An 18601-nucleotide genomic window follows, 5' to 3' on the forward strand; every position below is an offset into this window, starting at 1 on the left:
GGCGAGATGAGCCTCTCCAATTTCTTAAGCTCCATGAGCCATCATGTGGGAGTGGTTGACATTGCCAAGGATGATGCTGAAGAAGAAGAGGCAGTCATGGAGCATGACCTAGTGTCTCTTGGAAACTTGGAAGGTAAATTTGAATTATCTGTCTTTGGATAAAATTAATTGGTGATTTCAAATCACACACCAACACTTCTGACAATGTAACACAACTATTTTCAACTTGGAATAATTATTGAAAATTGCAGTTAACCGACTGCTGAAATATAATAATCATTATTATTAACTGGAATTAAAAATGAAAGTTCTATAAATAGAACTAAGAACTCCTGCTACTGCAATATTGACCGACAAAGTACATAGCATAAGGAAATTCATTGAATGTAACTGTCAGTAAAGCCGCTTGGTCACAACCAAGAGGTACTTGGTTCAATTCTCGGTATGGGCACGTTTTTCTTTAATTGAATTTCCTTTATCTATTCACTTCTTCTTTCTATATTTTCTGTTACAGAACTCCTTAGTTTCACATATAGCTATTTCATTGGATATTATTGGAGTCAAGGATATTATTGGAGTTAATTATTGTTATCTTTGACTTCCTCATACAAGGTGGGGCAGTCAAACCACACGATTTAACAAAGCCAGTGTAGTAGAGGAGGTGTATGGTGGGGGAAGTAGCAGTGACTGGAATGTTCTAGACGTTTGGAAGTTAGTAACCATGGTGAAGTGGACCAATGAACAGCGCGGCTTCATTGTTACAGCATATTTAGAAAATGGCCGAAGTTTCATTCATGCACAATGCAAGTTCTGCCTACATTTTCATCTTGTGCCTCGTGCGCCTGTTCCAAGCAGAAAAGCCATTTCTGTTTGGACTAACAGCGGGTAAAACAACAGTAACAAGGGGTGGTAGTGTAAGAACTGTTAGAACGCCTGAGAATGTGGAAGCTGTATGTGAATCGTTTACAAGAAGTCCACGAAGATCTGCCAGGCACCATAGCATTGCTCTTGGACTTTCAACTCACACCGTAAGATGAATTTTACATGATGACTTACATTTACATCCGTATAAGATTCAAATTGTGCATGCTTTGAATCCTACAGACTATCCTATTTGTGTTGGCTTTTGTGAACACATGTTACAGTTATTTGAAGACAACCCACTGCTCGTCCATAACTTATGGATGAGCGATGAGGCTCATTTCCATCTAAGTGGAAACGTAAACAAACAAAATTTTCGGTATTGGGCTGTTCTTAATCCTCGAGAGCTTCATGAAAGGCCACTCCATTCGCCCAAAGTGACTGTTTGGTGTGCGATGTCTACGAATGGAATAATTGGCCCATATTTTTTTGAGGACACGCCTTTACAGTAACATCAGCTCGCTATGTTCAAATGCTGAACAACTTCCTCATTCCTGAACTTCGACGATTTCATGTGAATGAGGACACTTATTTTCAACAAGATGGAGCAACTAGCCATACGGCAAGAGTATCAATGGATCTTATGAGAAATCTTTTTCCAAACTGCTTGATCAGTAGGAATGGGGATATTCAGTGGCCTCCTCGATCACCTGATCTAAGCTCGTGTGATTTCTTTTTATGGGGATACCTCAAGTCAAAGGTTTTTGAGACTCGTGCAGCAACAATACAGGACTTAAAAATGCGGATTACACAAGAAATTCGTGCAATAACACCAGAGGTGCTACGACGTGTTAGTGAGAATTTCAATTCAAGACTTAGAAAATGTGTGCAAAATGATGGTTGCCACCTTACTGGGGTAATATTCAAAAAGTAACAATTTTTCTGTTTATAACAAAAATTTCTATTTTAATACCTAAAATAGTGCCGTTTGACTGCCCCAACATGTATTAGAAACATTGGAAAACATTCTCATGGCGACGAAAGGTGGCACTTCAAGCTTGAAATTAGATGATATTGACTATGAGTGAATTTACAATCAACAATGTTGTTTGTTTTCTTTGTTCTTAATATATCGTAGTTGATTATTTGTATTCTGGTTTGTTCTCCATCATCAATTCTCTTGCCTTAAAGCACCTGCCCAATTACAGTTTATACCAATTTTCATTTCCAAATCCAGAAGCTTATCATGTTCAAAGTTGCTGAAAATAGGTTGCCTAGAAATTATAATGAGAGCCAATTTGATAAATCTTAGGTGCTGGAATACATTTAGTAATATAATAGAAAATAAATAATTTTTGTTTTTTGACCCACTAAAAATAAGAGAGAACTGTGAACATCAGACCTCGTGCAGTTATCTTAATAATTAAAACTTATAACCTACTATGCTGGGTCAATTATTCTTTTGGATAGAGACTATATTGTAATAAAGTAAAAAGAAAACAAAGGTTAGTCTTATTGCTTCAACCGTTAAAAAGGGGGTATTTAGAAATTATAAAATTTAGACTATTTTCAAGTCTCTATCATCACATGAAAATAATACATCCCAACGAGGTTTACAGCCTCATTCATTTCAAAAGTATATTACAAATAATGTTATTCATTAGGAATAAGAATTTAATACTGTACAAAAAAACCGAATCTAGACAACAGAAAAAAACTAATTACGTTAACAAAAAGAAGTTAATAATAAAAGAAAGAAAACATGACTAAACTATTTTTTAGTACTGGAAAACAATTTTGTGCTCAATCTCTAACATTTATACAGCTCTTCAGCTTTCCATTATCATATATCTGAGATTACTTATAGATATTCAATATAGTTTTTTAGAAGCTGTTTGATACAAATATTTCTTTTTCATTTAGAAGCCCCACAACAAATGGAGGAAGCTGCTACCGCCGAGGTTGTTGCCCCACAAGAGGATTATGCCGCAGACGAGTTTTTCGCTAAAGAGGTGGACGAATCTTTGAAAGAGTTCAAAACAAAAGCAACAAATTTCAACCCTGAGAGTCCCTTCGAGATGTGCACTCGAAGATTTGTTGAGGAGCAGAAAGATGACTTGATGAAGGATTTGAAGAATGCCGAGGGTACAAGCCCTTTGGTGAAAGTAGTTTGCCGCCTATGCACAAATTTTGAGGCAACCAGATTTTGTTTGCCTTGTGGTCACTCTCTGGGCTGTACAGAGTGCATAAAAAAACTTCTTATATACGAACAATACTTGGGTATGACAATGGGAGATGGTAGTATAGGGGTTTTTGAGCAGCATCCTCTCCCAGCACGATGCCCAATTTGCTTATGCCTGATAGGCAAAATACAAAGGGTATTTAATTAGGAATAGGAATTTATAGTACAAAAGACTTTTCTGATATACCATACAGGCTATAATCTAAACAACTTGAATTACTAAGACTAATTATTTTCTGGTATTGAATGAAAAAGACTAAGAAATTGTCAAAAACCACAGATTTATTGATACTTAGAAAAACTGGTTTCGGTTATTACACCATTGTCAATCTCTGATAAACTAAGTTTATCTTGAATCAATAAGTCTGTGGTTTTTGACAATTTCTTAGTCTTTTTCATTCAATATGAATAATTACCACAATATCAACTTCTCAACTACACAAAAAGTATTTTCTGGTAACTTACAGATAATCTGCACTAACAAAAAACAAAATTTTACATGAGGTCTATTGAGCTTATCGATGTAGTAAGAGCTGAGGTAATCACTGATCTTCACATTTCATCAATTTCCTTGACGTTTCCATAAAGAAGTTATTAAATGAATCAACATTGTCAACATCATGTGAATCAACACCTCTATTGTTAACATTAGTATACAATTTTAACGACATTCCATGCAGCTAAATTTTCATTTTATAAATGTTCTATTTTGTTGTTGAAATAATTTATACTTGCTTTCTTAATAGCAATTCTATACTCTTCCTTACAGCTTATTATATATATTTATCTTTGAATTGGATAGTCTTACTAAAATTTTTAGTAAGCCATAAATTGGTTAGTCTTACTGAATTTTTTTAGTAAGCCATAATAGCTATTAAAACTATTTTCGAGTTTTATTAAATCAGCAGTATACCATCCATCATCTAGCTTTGGCTTAAGCTACTAACTTTGATACGTTTAAGAGGATATGCAGCATCAACTGCCAACATATACCAATCAAATAACTTCTTAAACTTATCATTGATAATAATCGGTTCGAGATAACAGTAAAAGTTGTGACATGAACGCCCTATACCATGGGATATCTACTTATGCTATTCTTTATCTATGCTAATGATGATTTGACATTTGTGTAATCAATAACTTGGGTCACACATCTGCTCTTATGAATATCAGTTACAATATTATCACTGCATTATATCATTATCGGTGTAACTGGTTTAGTGATTTCATTTGTAGAGATATGGATACCAAAACCTTTGAATTGCAAAGATCTATTTTGAATGTATCATTAACATAACATTGAAATCAGTGCATATTAAATTATAATTCGTCGCCTTAATTGTAAAAACACGTAAATCGATTTTTTTTCAAAAATTGGGGTTTCAATGAATTTGTTGTAAAACCTCGTTTTTCATGTGATCCAGCTGATAAAAATGATTAAAGGTCACACTACTGCAATCTATTGAGTAAAAATAGAACCACGTATTTCTAGTGGAAGCCATTTCTAGTTTGAAAACCACGTATAAACGGTTCTAGGTTAGTTACAGCATTAGCGTCATTGCAGTGTTGCTGCCTTCAGTGTTGTACTGTCTGTTTTTGGTGTTTTAGTGTGTTTTATAAGAAATACGTAACGCCTAAGAAGGTAAGCTAATGAAAAATTTACAGATAAGGATACTACAGATAAAAAAACAGCTGTGTTCACTATGGACATGCAGGCAGTACTGTTAAGTCCTTCCTTGAAGGCATCTGCTCTTTATTATAAATCTAAATTGAAGGTGCACAATTACACAATTTATAACCTCAAAACTAATGAAGCTGTATGCTACCTCTGGGATGAGAGTGAGGGCAGACTTGACGCTGATGAGTTTGCTTCAGTGATAAGTCACTTTATAAATAATGAGATAAATAAAGAAGAAATTGACAATGTCATTTTTTTTAGCGATGGTTGTACATACCAGAACAGAAACTGTGTCTTATCAAATGCCCTTCTTCTAGCAGCTAACAAAACCGGGCTGACAATTACACAAAAGTATCTTGAAAAGGGTCACACCCAAATGGAGTGTGACTTGATGCACAGTGTAATTGAACGAAAGTTGCGCAATAGGGAAATTTATTCTCCTGCTGGGTATGTAGAGGTTTGCCGGACAGCAAGAATCAATCCTCAACCATATAAAGTTTACTATTTGAATTACGACTTTTTCTTGAAATTCAGCAATTTGAAATTTGTATCTTCTATTCGGCCTGGTAATATGAAAGGAGATCCTGTTGTCACAAACCTGAGAGTGATACAGTACAATCCTCAAGGGGAAATTAGGATCAAATTGAATTTCTCTGATAAGTTCTCGTCTCTCCCTCGCCGAATTATTACATTTTTATATAGCACATCATATTGTAATATAAAAATGGAATAGCTAAAGCACCTCAACCAAATTATGTACGTAGGTAGGTGATAAGTTTTTAATAGCCTTCACCAAATTATGTAAAGGGTCCTTGAAAAATAATCTAATATTTCTAAAACTAATATAAATATCTGATAATTATCAAATAAAACTCAGATGCTTTACCAGAATTGATTTTAATGGTTAGAAATATTTTTAAAAATCAGATTCAATAGCCTAATTATTACAAAATTGGATAACTCTTATAATAATATAATTTTATAAATGTAGGTACTATTAAATACTTATAAAGATAATTGAAATAAAAATTTGAGCTATTCGCTTAAAGCATAACAAATAACTATGGTGTTTTACTTATTCTGACGAGTCCTTTGAGGTTTTGCATGCTAGGTTGCACCCCATTACTAAGACCTTTTTGAGAGCAAGACCTTTTTCTTTGTAAAGGACAAAATTACCATCAACACAATTTATTTCTTCAATGTTATTTTCCATCACGAACTGCTTAATATTAAATCACTTTTTGCTATTAAAAAGAACGACTAGCAGTCAGATTTTTTTACAATAAATTAATTAATCACTTACTGTGACAACGAATTCTTTTGGCTTGAGATGGCTGACCTGCCGAAAGATCTCGTTGTCACCAGTGAGTGATTAATTCATTAATTGTAAAAACTTATGAATGCTAGTCGTTCTTTTTAATAGCAATTTATTTCAATTCAACCGAACTGCGTTGGTTTGTGTTGGCGAAAACTTTGCCCAAATTCCAGTAAAGATCAAACTCTCAAAATATTCACACTCTGTATCAAAAGAACCACTCTGTTTCAGATTTTTTTCAAACCTTACTATGTTCCCAACCAGAGAGCAATTTTGAATACCTCAAGGGCAAATCAGACTTAGCGTGGTTTGATTATTGTTTGTATAAAATTGTTTATCATAATACATTAGGAACCAAGAAGAGCATCAACATAATAAAATGGCCCGGTTGCACAACAGCCGGTTAAATTATAACCGTGATTAATTTCACAGGAACCAATCAGAGACGGCGTTTTTGAAAAGACGGCTTCTCTGATTGGTTCTCATGGAATTAATCACGGTTAAAATTTAACCGGCTGTTGTGCAACCGGCACAAAATGTTTAAAACATGTATTGATTACAACAGCCAAATTAGGAGTAGTGTTGTTGTTCTTGAAAATATATCATGATCATCAAAGTCCTAAAGTGTACTTCTTATTAATCATTTCCAAAGTCAAGAACAATGTTGAAGGAAAATATTACCTACTTTAATTTATTATTGATATCAATTATTTTCTAGATGCGGATCTATTCCTCACAACATATAATTAAAATATGATTAAAGTTTGTTAAAATAGCTAACATCATTATTATACGTATTAGGTCTGTACAATGACAAAACAATTATTTTTTTAATTTGGAAGTTCAATTGCATTAGCTTCACAAACCATTTCCAAAAGATGTATTTTCACTTTACTAGGTACCCACGGCAATAATTGCTAACTTATAATAATGTTTAACCCCTTCCGACCGTATGTGCAGAATTATGCACATCAACTTTCATGGTCTGTAGAAATATCCAGAATGAGTTTACAGCTGTTGAAACCACATGATCAGAGTACCGAACTCTTTCTCTATCACTATGTTAGTCTACTACTCCATCTGTTGAAGAATATTTGAACTACAAGTCATGGATGGGAAGATGGTGTCAACCGCTCGTGATAGTGATGGTAAGTCTAGTTTGTTTTTTTTTTTCAATAGAACTAACTTGATTATTGTTTCAACAAATGCATTATATTCTAATATATATATATATATATATATATATATATATATATATATATATATATATATAAGAATTTGTATCTAGACATTTTTATTGACTATCAGAGACCATACTTTTTTGTACACTCACTGTAAAATTACATGTGCACAATTATGCCCAATCGGTATCAAGCGTTATTTGGGCCAGCAACAGTAGCAAAAGAAATTTTAAACTACAAACTAGTATTCAATCTTTTCAGTCAATTATAAATAATATATATTCACAATTCAATCATTATTCAGGTATTTTTTTATACTCAACACCTATAATATTTCAACTAAGGAACATAAATTACTGAAATTGACCAGTTTCAAAAGGGAATATGATGAAATATGTCTTGGTTCTTGTGTTGTTGTTTTTTTTTGAATTTGGTATTTACACACATTGAGGATAATGAGTGCTACTGATATCCTGGACTGTATTGAGACAGAAATCTTTCAGATATTGGATTTGATGAACAAGAATCTGAAGATGAGCTGCTTGTACCAGAGGTTAGCTGCCAGGAGAAGAAGAGGATTGGAGCTGATGTAGTGAGCCGTAATGAAGCTTCTTATGCTAATGATGAGGAGAGCGCTAAGGTAAGCAATGATGATGATAATCAAAATGTGTCCAGTCGGGGCAAGAACAGTATAACATCACGAAAAGATATGCAATGGCGGAAAGCAAGGTCTCCTTTTCAAGAGGTTCATGCTACATGGCAGGAGGAAAATTTGAACGATGAGAATATTACAGAAGTTGGATCTCCATTATCCTATTTCAAAAAGTATATTGGGGATGATATATTCAAACTAATGTCAGACTGCACCAATATGTATGCTCTCCAAAAATAATGTGAACAACTTCAAGAACACTTCACCAGAAGAAATTGAAGTACTTATTGCTCTTCATATTGCAGTAGGGTGTTTGAAGTTTCCATGAGTGCGCTTATTTTGGGACACAATTCTTGGAATCGCCCTTTTCAGGGAAAATATGTCTTGTGATAGATTCTTCCAACTCCGCATCCAACCTTCATCTTGTAGACAATCTGAGTAGGCCAGAAGAATGCAAAAATAAGATGTTCAAGGTTCAGCCAATCTATGATTCAATTGTGAAAAGATGCAAGGAATTGAATATGGAGCAGAATATTTGTGTTGACAAACAAATGTTTCCTTTTTGAGGACAACTGTCAATCAAGCAGTATGTCAAAAACAAGCCAAACCCATGGGGAATAAAAATATATCTTCTGTGTGGGCGATCAGGTCTGGTATATAACTTGCTTATATACCAGGGTGCAACAACTGGCCTTGATGCTGATAATTTTAAAGCTCTAGGGCTGGGAGCATCAGTTGTTCTTTATCTGACAGAACACATTTCAAAAGCAGGACATAGACTTTTTTTTGACAACTACTTTTCGTCATATCATCTATTTGAAATTTTATTGCAAAACAACATCCATGCAGCTGGTACTATAACGGTAAATAGATTTTCAAATCCCCCACTATTGAATGACAAAGACATGAAGACGAAAGAGCATGGTTCGCATGATGAGGTCATAAACAGAGAAGGAAATATAGTTTTGGTGAAGTGGCTGGACAATAGAACTGTCAATTTAGCATCAAATTTTGTAGGAGCTGAACAAAAAGATAAAGTGCGCCGATGGTCAAAATGGGAGAATAAATATATAGAGTTATTACGACCAAATGTGGTAAAACAATATAACCACTCTATGGGTGGTGTCGACCTTGTCAATCAGTTGATAAGTTTGTACTGTGTATACATATGATCAAGAAAATGGACTCTAAGAATGATATTCCATGCAGTAGACTTGGCACTGGCGAACAGTTGGATCGAGTATAGAAATGATTGTGAGAAATTATCAATAAAAAGGAAAAATATCATGGACCTACTTGCATTTAGAATGAGTGTAGCTGGGAATTTGATCAATGTAGGTAAAACACTACAAAAAAAACGAGGCAGACCATCTGTTGCAAATGATGAGTTAGGCCTAGCGCACACAGAGGACAGAGCAACTGCTTTGCAACTACAGTTGCAAACCAGTTTGGCGCGCAACCTTTTGGTGACCTTGGCAATGTATTGGAGTAGGGAGACCCACACTGCGCGACCGGTTTGTGATGATCTCAAACCAGTCTGGACCAGTCGCTTCCAATCGTGGGCCCACGGTCAGTGGCGGATCTACGGGGGGGCTTTTGGGCTCAAGCCCCCCCCCCAAAACGCCTAAATTTTTTTTTGTAAGAATGTAAATTTTATACAAATATAATTAGTTTAAAGCTGGTAAAGTATATTCATTGGCAAGAATGACCTAATTCCACTACTACGTCTTCAATTGTATGATATCCGTTAACGTTTTAATACTTTGTATAATATCTTAGTTACATTTACATTGCCTGCCCACTCCGTTTATCTGGTTTCATTGAAACAAACGCGCACAATATAATTGATGAGGAAATTTATAATGTTTTAACAAAACCTTGGGTTCCAAGTAACTCCTATGTTTTTCCTACTAATGTAGAATCCGGACAAATCAGAAAATTTAATTTAAAATGGTTGAGTGACAATCCATGGTTGTCTTTTTAACATTGGTTTTTTATCATCCAGTCCTTGATCGAGTGATTAACTGGCGTATGCTTTTCACAGGTAATTGAAAAGTTTGCTCAAAAGCACACAAGGCGTTTACAGTTCCTGTACAGCGACTAGCGATGAATGACAGTATTAATTCTCAGACCATCACTTCAAGTCTCCAAACAAAAGTTCCAACTGTGTCCCCATCATTATTTATTCATCTCCAGGCAGTAGAACTATTTCGAAATATTAAATGTACGATGTACTTAAAAATAAATCCTTTTCATATTTTTAATCTGTCTTTTATTAACTTTAATGTATTTCATTATTAAATAAATAAACAAAACATCCTGAAAACTTTTACTGTGAAACACACGTTTTTACTCCATAAAACTTCAACAATTAACTTCATTAAATGTAAGCCCTTTCACAAAATTTTCCCCTGTTCAGCCCCCCCCAAAATAAAATTCTAGATCCGCCACTGCCCACGGTTGCAGTTGCATTGCAGACTTCAATCACACGTGATCACGGGGTGCTGTGTTGTTGTTCTGTTGGTTTTTTGATGGCGCATATTGTTAAATTAATATGAGTGACCAAGAAATAAACATTAAACTAGTTGGAGCAGTGGAGAAACATGAAGCACTGTACAATAATTACAAACTCCCAGATTAATCACGGAAAGATGTAACGGAGAAAACATGGAAAGAAGTGGCAGCTGAAGTAAATATGCCAGGTAAGAAAAGGTTTTATTTTGCATTTTTCAGCAAAATATTGTTACATAGATTCAATTTGAGTACAAATCGGTGCAAGGCACAATAATATTTGAATGGGTGAATATTTTTTGTTCAATTTTTTACAGTGACCCTTACAAATTAAATTAGTAACCTAATAACTTTACTAAAGTGATAATCATACCATCAGTTTATAAATAACCAAATCTTTCATTAATTTCTTTGTATCCATCACAAATCTATTGTGTATTTTTTTGTAATTTTAGCTCAAGTCAGGGTAGTTACACTGCTGTTTTCCACTGCCACGTTAAACTTGCAGAAAGGAAATGATTGGCCAGATAATTTCTCAAAGCAATCGCTGATGATCCTTTGTTTACCACCAAGTCTCTTGTTTCAATACCAGTCAGACATTGAGCTACATTTTCAGGTTGAGTTATGTCTTGAGGCCTGTACTCAGCTCCTTCCTTTTTTCGAACAAAGTTATGTAGGATACAAGATGATCTCACTATGCTATTTACTGTTGAAGAATCACAATATTTAAGACTGCAAACTTTTCTGTTGCCATTCCAAACACACATTCCACACATTCATCGATTTACCATTACCATAGTTTATCCCACTTCCATTGTATAATTTTGTACATTACAAAACATGTGTTCTGTCATGAATAATAATGTTGAATCTGAACATTTAGTTTGTCAGTTAGCTATATCCTTTTATAATTGCTTATTAGTCTTGTAGGTTTTTGAATTCATCCTCTTTGCATGCCGCCATTGGCAGCACTGTTTAGTGTTGTATTTCTCTGTGGTGGCGTTCAACAGACTTTGTATCCAAGTATTTGTTACATGCATTTTTGGTATTTCTAATCGTCTAATATTCATATTAGTCATTTTCTAGTTAGTTTTTGCTTATATTATTCCTATTTAGCATTTTTATCGAATTATTCAGCCTTTGGCGTGAATTTGCAGCCTTGCCATTGGACGATTACGGCCATACTCTGATTCTAGATGGCGCTGGTGTAGCTTCTTCTTGATGCTCAACCGCTTTACGGTGTGTTGGTAACAAACATGGTGTCCACTTCAGTTACCTTGGTGTCAATCTTCTGAAGATTTCCATCTAATTTTATCAAATGTTTCCGTAAATTGCTTTTGACACCGCCCAATAATGTGTTGTGTTACTATGTACAAAATATCATCCAGTGTTCAATGAGTTCCTAGTTTTTGAGTAGAATTGCTCAAATTCTACTTCATGGTAGTTATCCAAGATCAATCTTCGATCCCCAATGCAATCTTCTCATCATCATGCAATGCTTTGCTTCGTTCCAACATAATTCATTATGAACAATGTGTGTTGCTGAACTTACTATAGTAATTTGTGAGTAATATCCTTCATTTTCTTTTGTGGACTTGTTGCAAGTGTTCATCGTGAAATTTGTAACTGTGCTTCGTCTAGCATCCAATCTACTAGTGGTCCAGCCACAACTGGGAAAAGTTCCTGTTCTTACTAACTTTTTCACGGCATCTCTGCCTTCTTGAGAAAATCTGCTCCTTTGAGATTTTCTATTCTACATTCAATTTTACTGGGGTCCACAGACTGATTTATTTTCGCTTCTCTGCAAGCCTCCAATTGTGAATCAGGGTTACAACTTGTAAACTGCATTCAATCTATATCTCACAAATGCTCTATCAGTGATTATTCAACCACAAATTAGTTTTCTGCATCTTGAACTGTTTTACACGTCCTGAAGACTGTACTACTTCCGTCAAATTGACATTCCATATTGGTTCATACAATCATCTTTGTTCTTGGCTGATTCCTGGATTTGTGCGATTTTGACAACTTACTTGATGTCATCAAGTTCTCCTCATTTTGCCATCTCATTTTGCCATCTATGACGTCCATTTTGAAGGGTGCCTTCTGACCAGATAAACAGCAAATATTCGAATTTTGTTCATTCAAATTTTCGAGAAGTTCAGCTAAGGTGTAGAAATATTGTATTAAAAGGGTTTTGAACTAATACCAAAGATACAGCATAAAAAAGGCGGGTTTCAGCGTTGTTCATGAGTTTTCCAGCATTTTTCTGCATATCCTCAGCATTCTGCATTTTCCATTTGGCTTGCACTTCCTTCGATCCAAGGTTAAAAGAGTCTTTCAGGCTTGATTCAATCTCTGGTTGATTTCAATTATGTACCTAATCCCATCAATTACAAAAATATTTCTTTGAAGAAATTTGGAGAAATGCATTGAAAACTCAATAAAAAACTGTAGGAAACAAACTCTTTAATTAAGCAACGTCTGAACTTAGCTAAGCTGAACCTGTGTATCGAGTTTACTTTTTCAAGTCCTGTTGTTCTTGAAAAAATCACTTCAAAGCAAAGAATATATGAGATGGACTCTGTACCTAATTTGAACGTTTTTAGTCAATTTGGTCTTGGCAAAGCTGATAAAATACAGAAAAACACTTCTATATGGATCATTACACTTATTCCAAAGTCCTTATACAATTTATTTCCACTGCAGTTGAACCTAAATTTCGATATTCTATATCAATTATGAAAAAAGGTGAGACAATGCTGGAGAATTGCGTTTTTGGGTGTATCTTTGAAATATTTATGTCCTTTTATCACAAAATTCCTAGATTCTACCTAAACCTCTGCACCAAGTTTGAATGTTTTCTGTCAGTCTTTTCTCGAAAAAGCATAAAAACACAGATTTTGACAGATGTTTGGCATTATTTTAAAGCTATTTCAATACAATATTTGAATTTGAACAGATGAACCTGACCCGGACACCCCCCATCATGGGGTCTGCGGGGGTGTATGCTACGCCACTGACATGTTGACTTCTATAAAAATGGAAGAATTAAAAAAAACTAATCACATTAGTGGCTAAGAATATGCTTACCTGGATGGAACAATTTATCAACAGGATTTTGCGTGATTCACAAACAATAGATAAGACTTGACTTGGTGACAAGACACAGTCCCGCACACAATGTAAATATAACGTTTTTTTTTGTGTGTGAAAACAGTAAATTAGGAAACGTTTTTTTATGTGAAATTCATATAAAAGTGGAAAAGTCTTAAATTCATAATGTGATTGTCACATGCCCGTACTATTTTTAACAACTTTTTTGCATTTGTCAATATAATTTTCAAATTGATTTATTTTATCGAAAATCACTCTTGAACTATCACTGAACATCGATAGAATTGAATTCCAAGGTGAATTCTGGGTGATTATATTGTTGATGTTTTCAATTATTGATATAATACAGAGTGAATCATGTGTATGGGAATCCTTCAAAAAGTTGAAGACTGTTGTAGATAATACTGTAAATCTCAGGATAAGTTATTGGTATAATACTATGCCTTTTGACGTGCAACTGAATTTCTACCCCTCATAAGGGTGTGACTTAAGGGTCATAACTCGAATATTCGAAATGTAAGCACCCATTATGTTGTACATAATTTCAAATGCCTTCTTTAAAACAAGAAAGATGGCATTGATAAAAATGTTCTATGATACTCTTATTAATCAGTCTCCAATTTATTGAAGGGTTCCCATACATATGACACTTGCTGTCTGTACATGCTAATTGGAGTAAAAGAGAGGGGGGAGACTCCTGTACATAATCCCTAAAAATGCTTCAATTAAGGCTTTCTGGCCAACAAATCGGATGTAGTAAAGAATTTCAACCCCTTTCCATCTCTTGCAAAAATCGTCTACAACACAGCTTTATCACACCGAATTTTTAATTCGGTTATCACTGCACACCCTGTTATTTGTATTGCGCGACGACGTAAGTACAAGGATTTTGGAAATCTTATCTATGGCCTTGGGATTGGTACACAGATTCAGCTGGAGGCTTAGGAGGGTGTAATAGAAGTGTTGCAAAATATATTTATCTGTATGAAGAACACTTTATATTAACTTATTTCCGAGCAATCAAGAAAAAGCTAGAAAACTGGTCTGACTGCCCATGGCTCTTTGAACTTTTCGAAGAAAGTGAGAAATTCAATAATAATTAATGTATTATACTGTTGTCAGATCTCACGACCCATTTATTATTATTGACCCAGTTTGATGTCTTGTTCGCTGACTTGCATTGTCGTTGTTTCTTGTCGTCCCACTTTGTCATTGTTTGTAGTTTTGCTTTTCTATTCTTGATTTATTTGATATATTTTTTCCTAGCCATGTAAGTTAATTATTCGTCAGTTTTGGCATTTTTTATGATGTATTTTTAGCCTTAATTAAGTCTTGATGTCAATTTTTTTATTTACTTTTGTAAACGTTTCAAGTCATTCCACATTGCATTTTTTCGGCTTCAAACCAGAGCGTTTCCGTCACACACCACTCTTTGTCTCTTCCGCTTGTCTCTTGTGCCTTTGCTCCCAGCTTTTTTTCTCAAAATGAAGTTAAACAAATTACTAATATCTCTTTCCACACAAGTGTTCTTCATCACCTAGAGCATTATTCAAGTTAGTCTTCATGTTGGAACTAGCATTCAGGTTTTTATTCTCACACTTCCAATTCACAGTAACTTAGTATGTTCAACTTTGTTCTTCAATCTTCCAAGTCGCCTCGTGTCGCATTTCAGTTAAATTATTTAAATCAAGTACTTTAGCTCATCAGTAATGATTTTTGCAATGCTCAATGCATTTCTATAAATTCTATGTGATGCTTTGTGTAATTCATTGCAATTCTTTGATTTGACTCTACTCACGGTAAGCAGGACTTGTATATTCTAACCTATTCAACTAGGTACTCAATCAACTACTCAAATCTACTCTTCTACTACTCTTGATACGATGTCCTGTGAATCCACTCTCTACAATCGCTTGCACTTGCTGAGATTTACTTATCTACAAACTCAAATCCACTCAACTACTCTGCTCAGCTTGTGATCTACTACTCTACTTTATTCTACCAGTCAATTCGAACTATTCAATTAATTGAATTGATTAATCTCTCTGAGAGAATCGTCGCTTCAATCTTTGCTTCAATCCAACTAAATCAATTCTCAATTTATCAACATCAAGACAACTTGAGTGCAATCCTGGTCCCAAACTAACCTCATCTTGTGAATATATAATATTCTAATAGTATTCCAAAAAAAAAACAAATATTACCCTTACTTTGAAGCCTCTATCAGAAACTAGATGGGAATGTAGAGTTGTAGAAAGTGTTAAAGCTCTTCGTAATCAACTAAAAGAGATTGCTGAGTGTTTAGAAGAACTTTCAGATTCTACTAATGATTCTGCTACTGCCACCGAATGTAATACACTAACAAATGAGATTCTTTCGTATGATTTCATACTTTCATTAATTATTTGGTACGATTTGTTGGTAAAAATTCAGTTTATTAGTAAAATGTGGCAAAGAGCTGACATGGACCTAGGATCAGCAATAAATCACTTCGATAAGTTTCTATCTTGGTTGGCTGAGTACAGAAATAATGGCCTAGTCTCTGCAATGGTCAGTGCAAATGAGATTGCTGAAGAACTTAGTATATCAAAAGAGTTCAAGAAAATTAGACATAGAAAAAATAAATCAGCTTTTCTTTTGAAGGAAAAGATGATATAAGCTCAAATGCAGAAGACCTTTTCAGAACAGATTTTTTCTATATTCTCATTGATAAAATTACTGAAAGCACTGAGTTGAGATTTATTGAGCTTAAAAAGTATGAAGAGAGATTTGGGTATCTCTAAAGACTAAATTCATTGAAGGACAAATCTGATAGAGAGATTTTAAGTTTCTGTAAACAACTTCGAGAGACGCTAACATTTAAGACAGAAACTACATCTAACTCCGACTTTGACGGCGAAGAACTATGCGAAGAGAATTGAAAATGTACTGCCGAACCATACCTGTGGACTTGAAAATTAGTGAAGCAGTTAAATTACTGATTGAGAAAAACTTAATGGATGTATATCCTTATACATGTTGCTCTGCAAATGATGATAATAAATTTATAGTACAAACTTATTTCTTGTTCATTGAATCAGCAATTTTTTCCAAGTGAATAGTTGACAATTATTTATTTTAGATATTAAAAGGGGCCCACCGTTAAACTTTGCCTTGGGCCCCGCAAACTCTAGGGCCGCCTCTGCCCGCGATAATTTAATATGGATAGTTGGGGAAATAGATATGCCAGTGCCGTAACATTTAGATTAGAATAATTCAACTTGTTTCTCTGACTACAAAAGAAAGATGTATTGTTTTGAAAACTCTGTATAATCAACGCAAAAAACAAATTCAAAGTAGTGATATCAAAGGTATGTTTTTGCATTTTATTTAACCATCATTAAAAAGAATGGATCTTCAACCCAATCCAAGAATTTGGTGGGTGGCAGAACTGTGATGCGCTATCCACGCATGCATGTAATTTTGACCAATCAGATAATTATTTGAAAAAAATTTATTTGAAGTTGGAACAAAGACACCATTAGCCTATACTTGGGTCAACGAACATTATTACTAGGCATAATTCGCTGTGGTAAAAGTTTGTTTTGTGGTAATATACACGAGTATTCCACCTACGTTGATAACCTACAAGTGAAATTTTCTTTTACCTTTGAAGACATCACTGAAATTTTTCAGGTAAGATCTTATTAAATATATTTAGAAATTAAATGTTTCTTAAATCTAAGGACTCAGCTACTGAAGAATCCACGTGGAAAATTTTGTTCTTATATCAAAGGACTCGTAGCTCAGCAGGGTAGCCATAAAAAATAATTTTCTTTCAAATATTAGAAGGGTTCCTCCTGCCTACGGTAGAAACTATCCCGTTCACAATAACTGTGAAATTTTCGGGGGTATGTACTCTCTAGAAGAAGCTGCTGGAGTTTTATTTAAGGATAAGCATGAAACTGAATAAAGTGTAATCAACTAGAGCAATATAAGCTATATTGAATTTCTTCATGATAATTGATGGTAAAAAGGGATCTAACTTTGAAGTGCTATCTGTAGTTTCTCTATCCCCTGCTATCTAGTCCCCACGCACTAAACCACTCGTCACTTTCTATAAGAAAAAAGCTCATTATTATTATCTTTGCTATTGCAGTGCTATACTCTCATCCCTTATAATTATATTATTTCTCGATTTACGTACAGTACAATACAACGAAAATATGGTATTAGATGCTAATTTTTGTGACTGATCCAGCCACCAAAAAAATGAGCTTTCATTTCGGGGGGTGGGGATACATCCCCACATCCCTCCCTGGATATGCCACTGGCATAGCTACTCGAGAATCTACGTGAAATCCACGTGTGGTGATCAAACACTATCAGCCACATAGCCAATAGTATGTTTTGTGACATTAATTATTGTTAATATTTGTTGCAGGTGAAATTGCAGTTTCATTATTTCAAAATGGCGAGAGTGTTGATTGTTGATGCTAGTCAAACCAAGTATTTCAACACATACTTGCAACAAGTACCTAGTGATCTGAGAGTGAGTTAAACAAAATTACTTTAAATTTCTTTCTACTCTAGCATAGGCCCACGCTTTATTAAGTTATAAGAGTTATTAAACTATGGAAGAAACTGTTAATTATTGAAAATTGTCAAACTATAAATAGCTTAGCTATTTTTAGTATAAATTTACAACAATTAATATTATGTCTGTGATATATATTATATATATTAGCTTCAGCCATTAGCCCACCTTTTAGCATACTACATTAAGCATACACATTCAGCTATGCTTAATATATGCTTTCTGTCAGCCACTGACTTTTGCTGAGACAAGTTGTTTTGTTCTGTGTAGTCGTTCCGCTATTGTAATTCAAAAACGTCTATTAGACATACCGATAGTGTCAATGTCTTATAATAGTTTGCTAATTGATTTTCAACTTGTGTAATCATCTTGCCTCAAGAAAAGACGAAACCACTTTTCTTTGTATGGCCTGAATAATGTCAAGTCTAGCGACTTCCGTCAAGCCAATTTTCCCTGACTAAAGAT

General features: G+C 34.4%; 1 protein-coding gene across 1 annotated transcript; it reads left to right on the forward strand.

Annotated features, from left to right (window-relative positions):
- Window positions 1-6: 6 nt before the first annotated feature.
- Window positions 7-18100, forward strand: LOC120351093. Its single transcript, XM_039427066.1, has 4 exons — window positions 7-133; window positions 2785-3006; window positions 7784-7920; window positions 17984-18100. The coding sequence occupies exons 1-4, from the start codon at window positions 7-9 to the stop codon at window positions 18098-18100; spliced, it is 603 nt and encodes a 200-aa protein (XP_039283000.1).
- Window positions 18101-18601: the final 501 nt, after the last annotated feature.

Source organism: Nilaparvata lugens, chromosome 4, assembly GCF_014356525.2.
Source record: "Nilaparvata lugens isolate BPH chromosome 4, ASM1435652v1, whole genome shotgun sequence".
Lineage (NCBI taxonomy): Eukaryota > Metazoa > Arthropoda > Insecta > Hemiptera > Delphacidae > Nilaparvata > Nilaparvata lugens.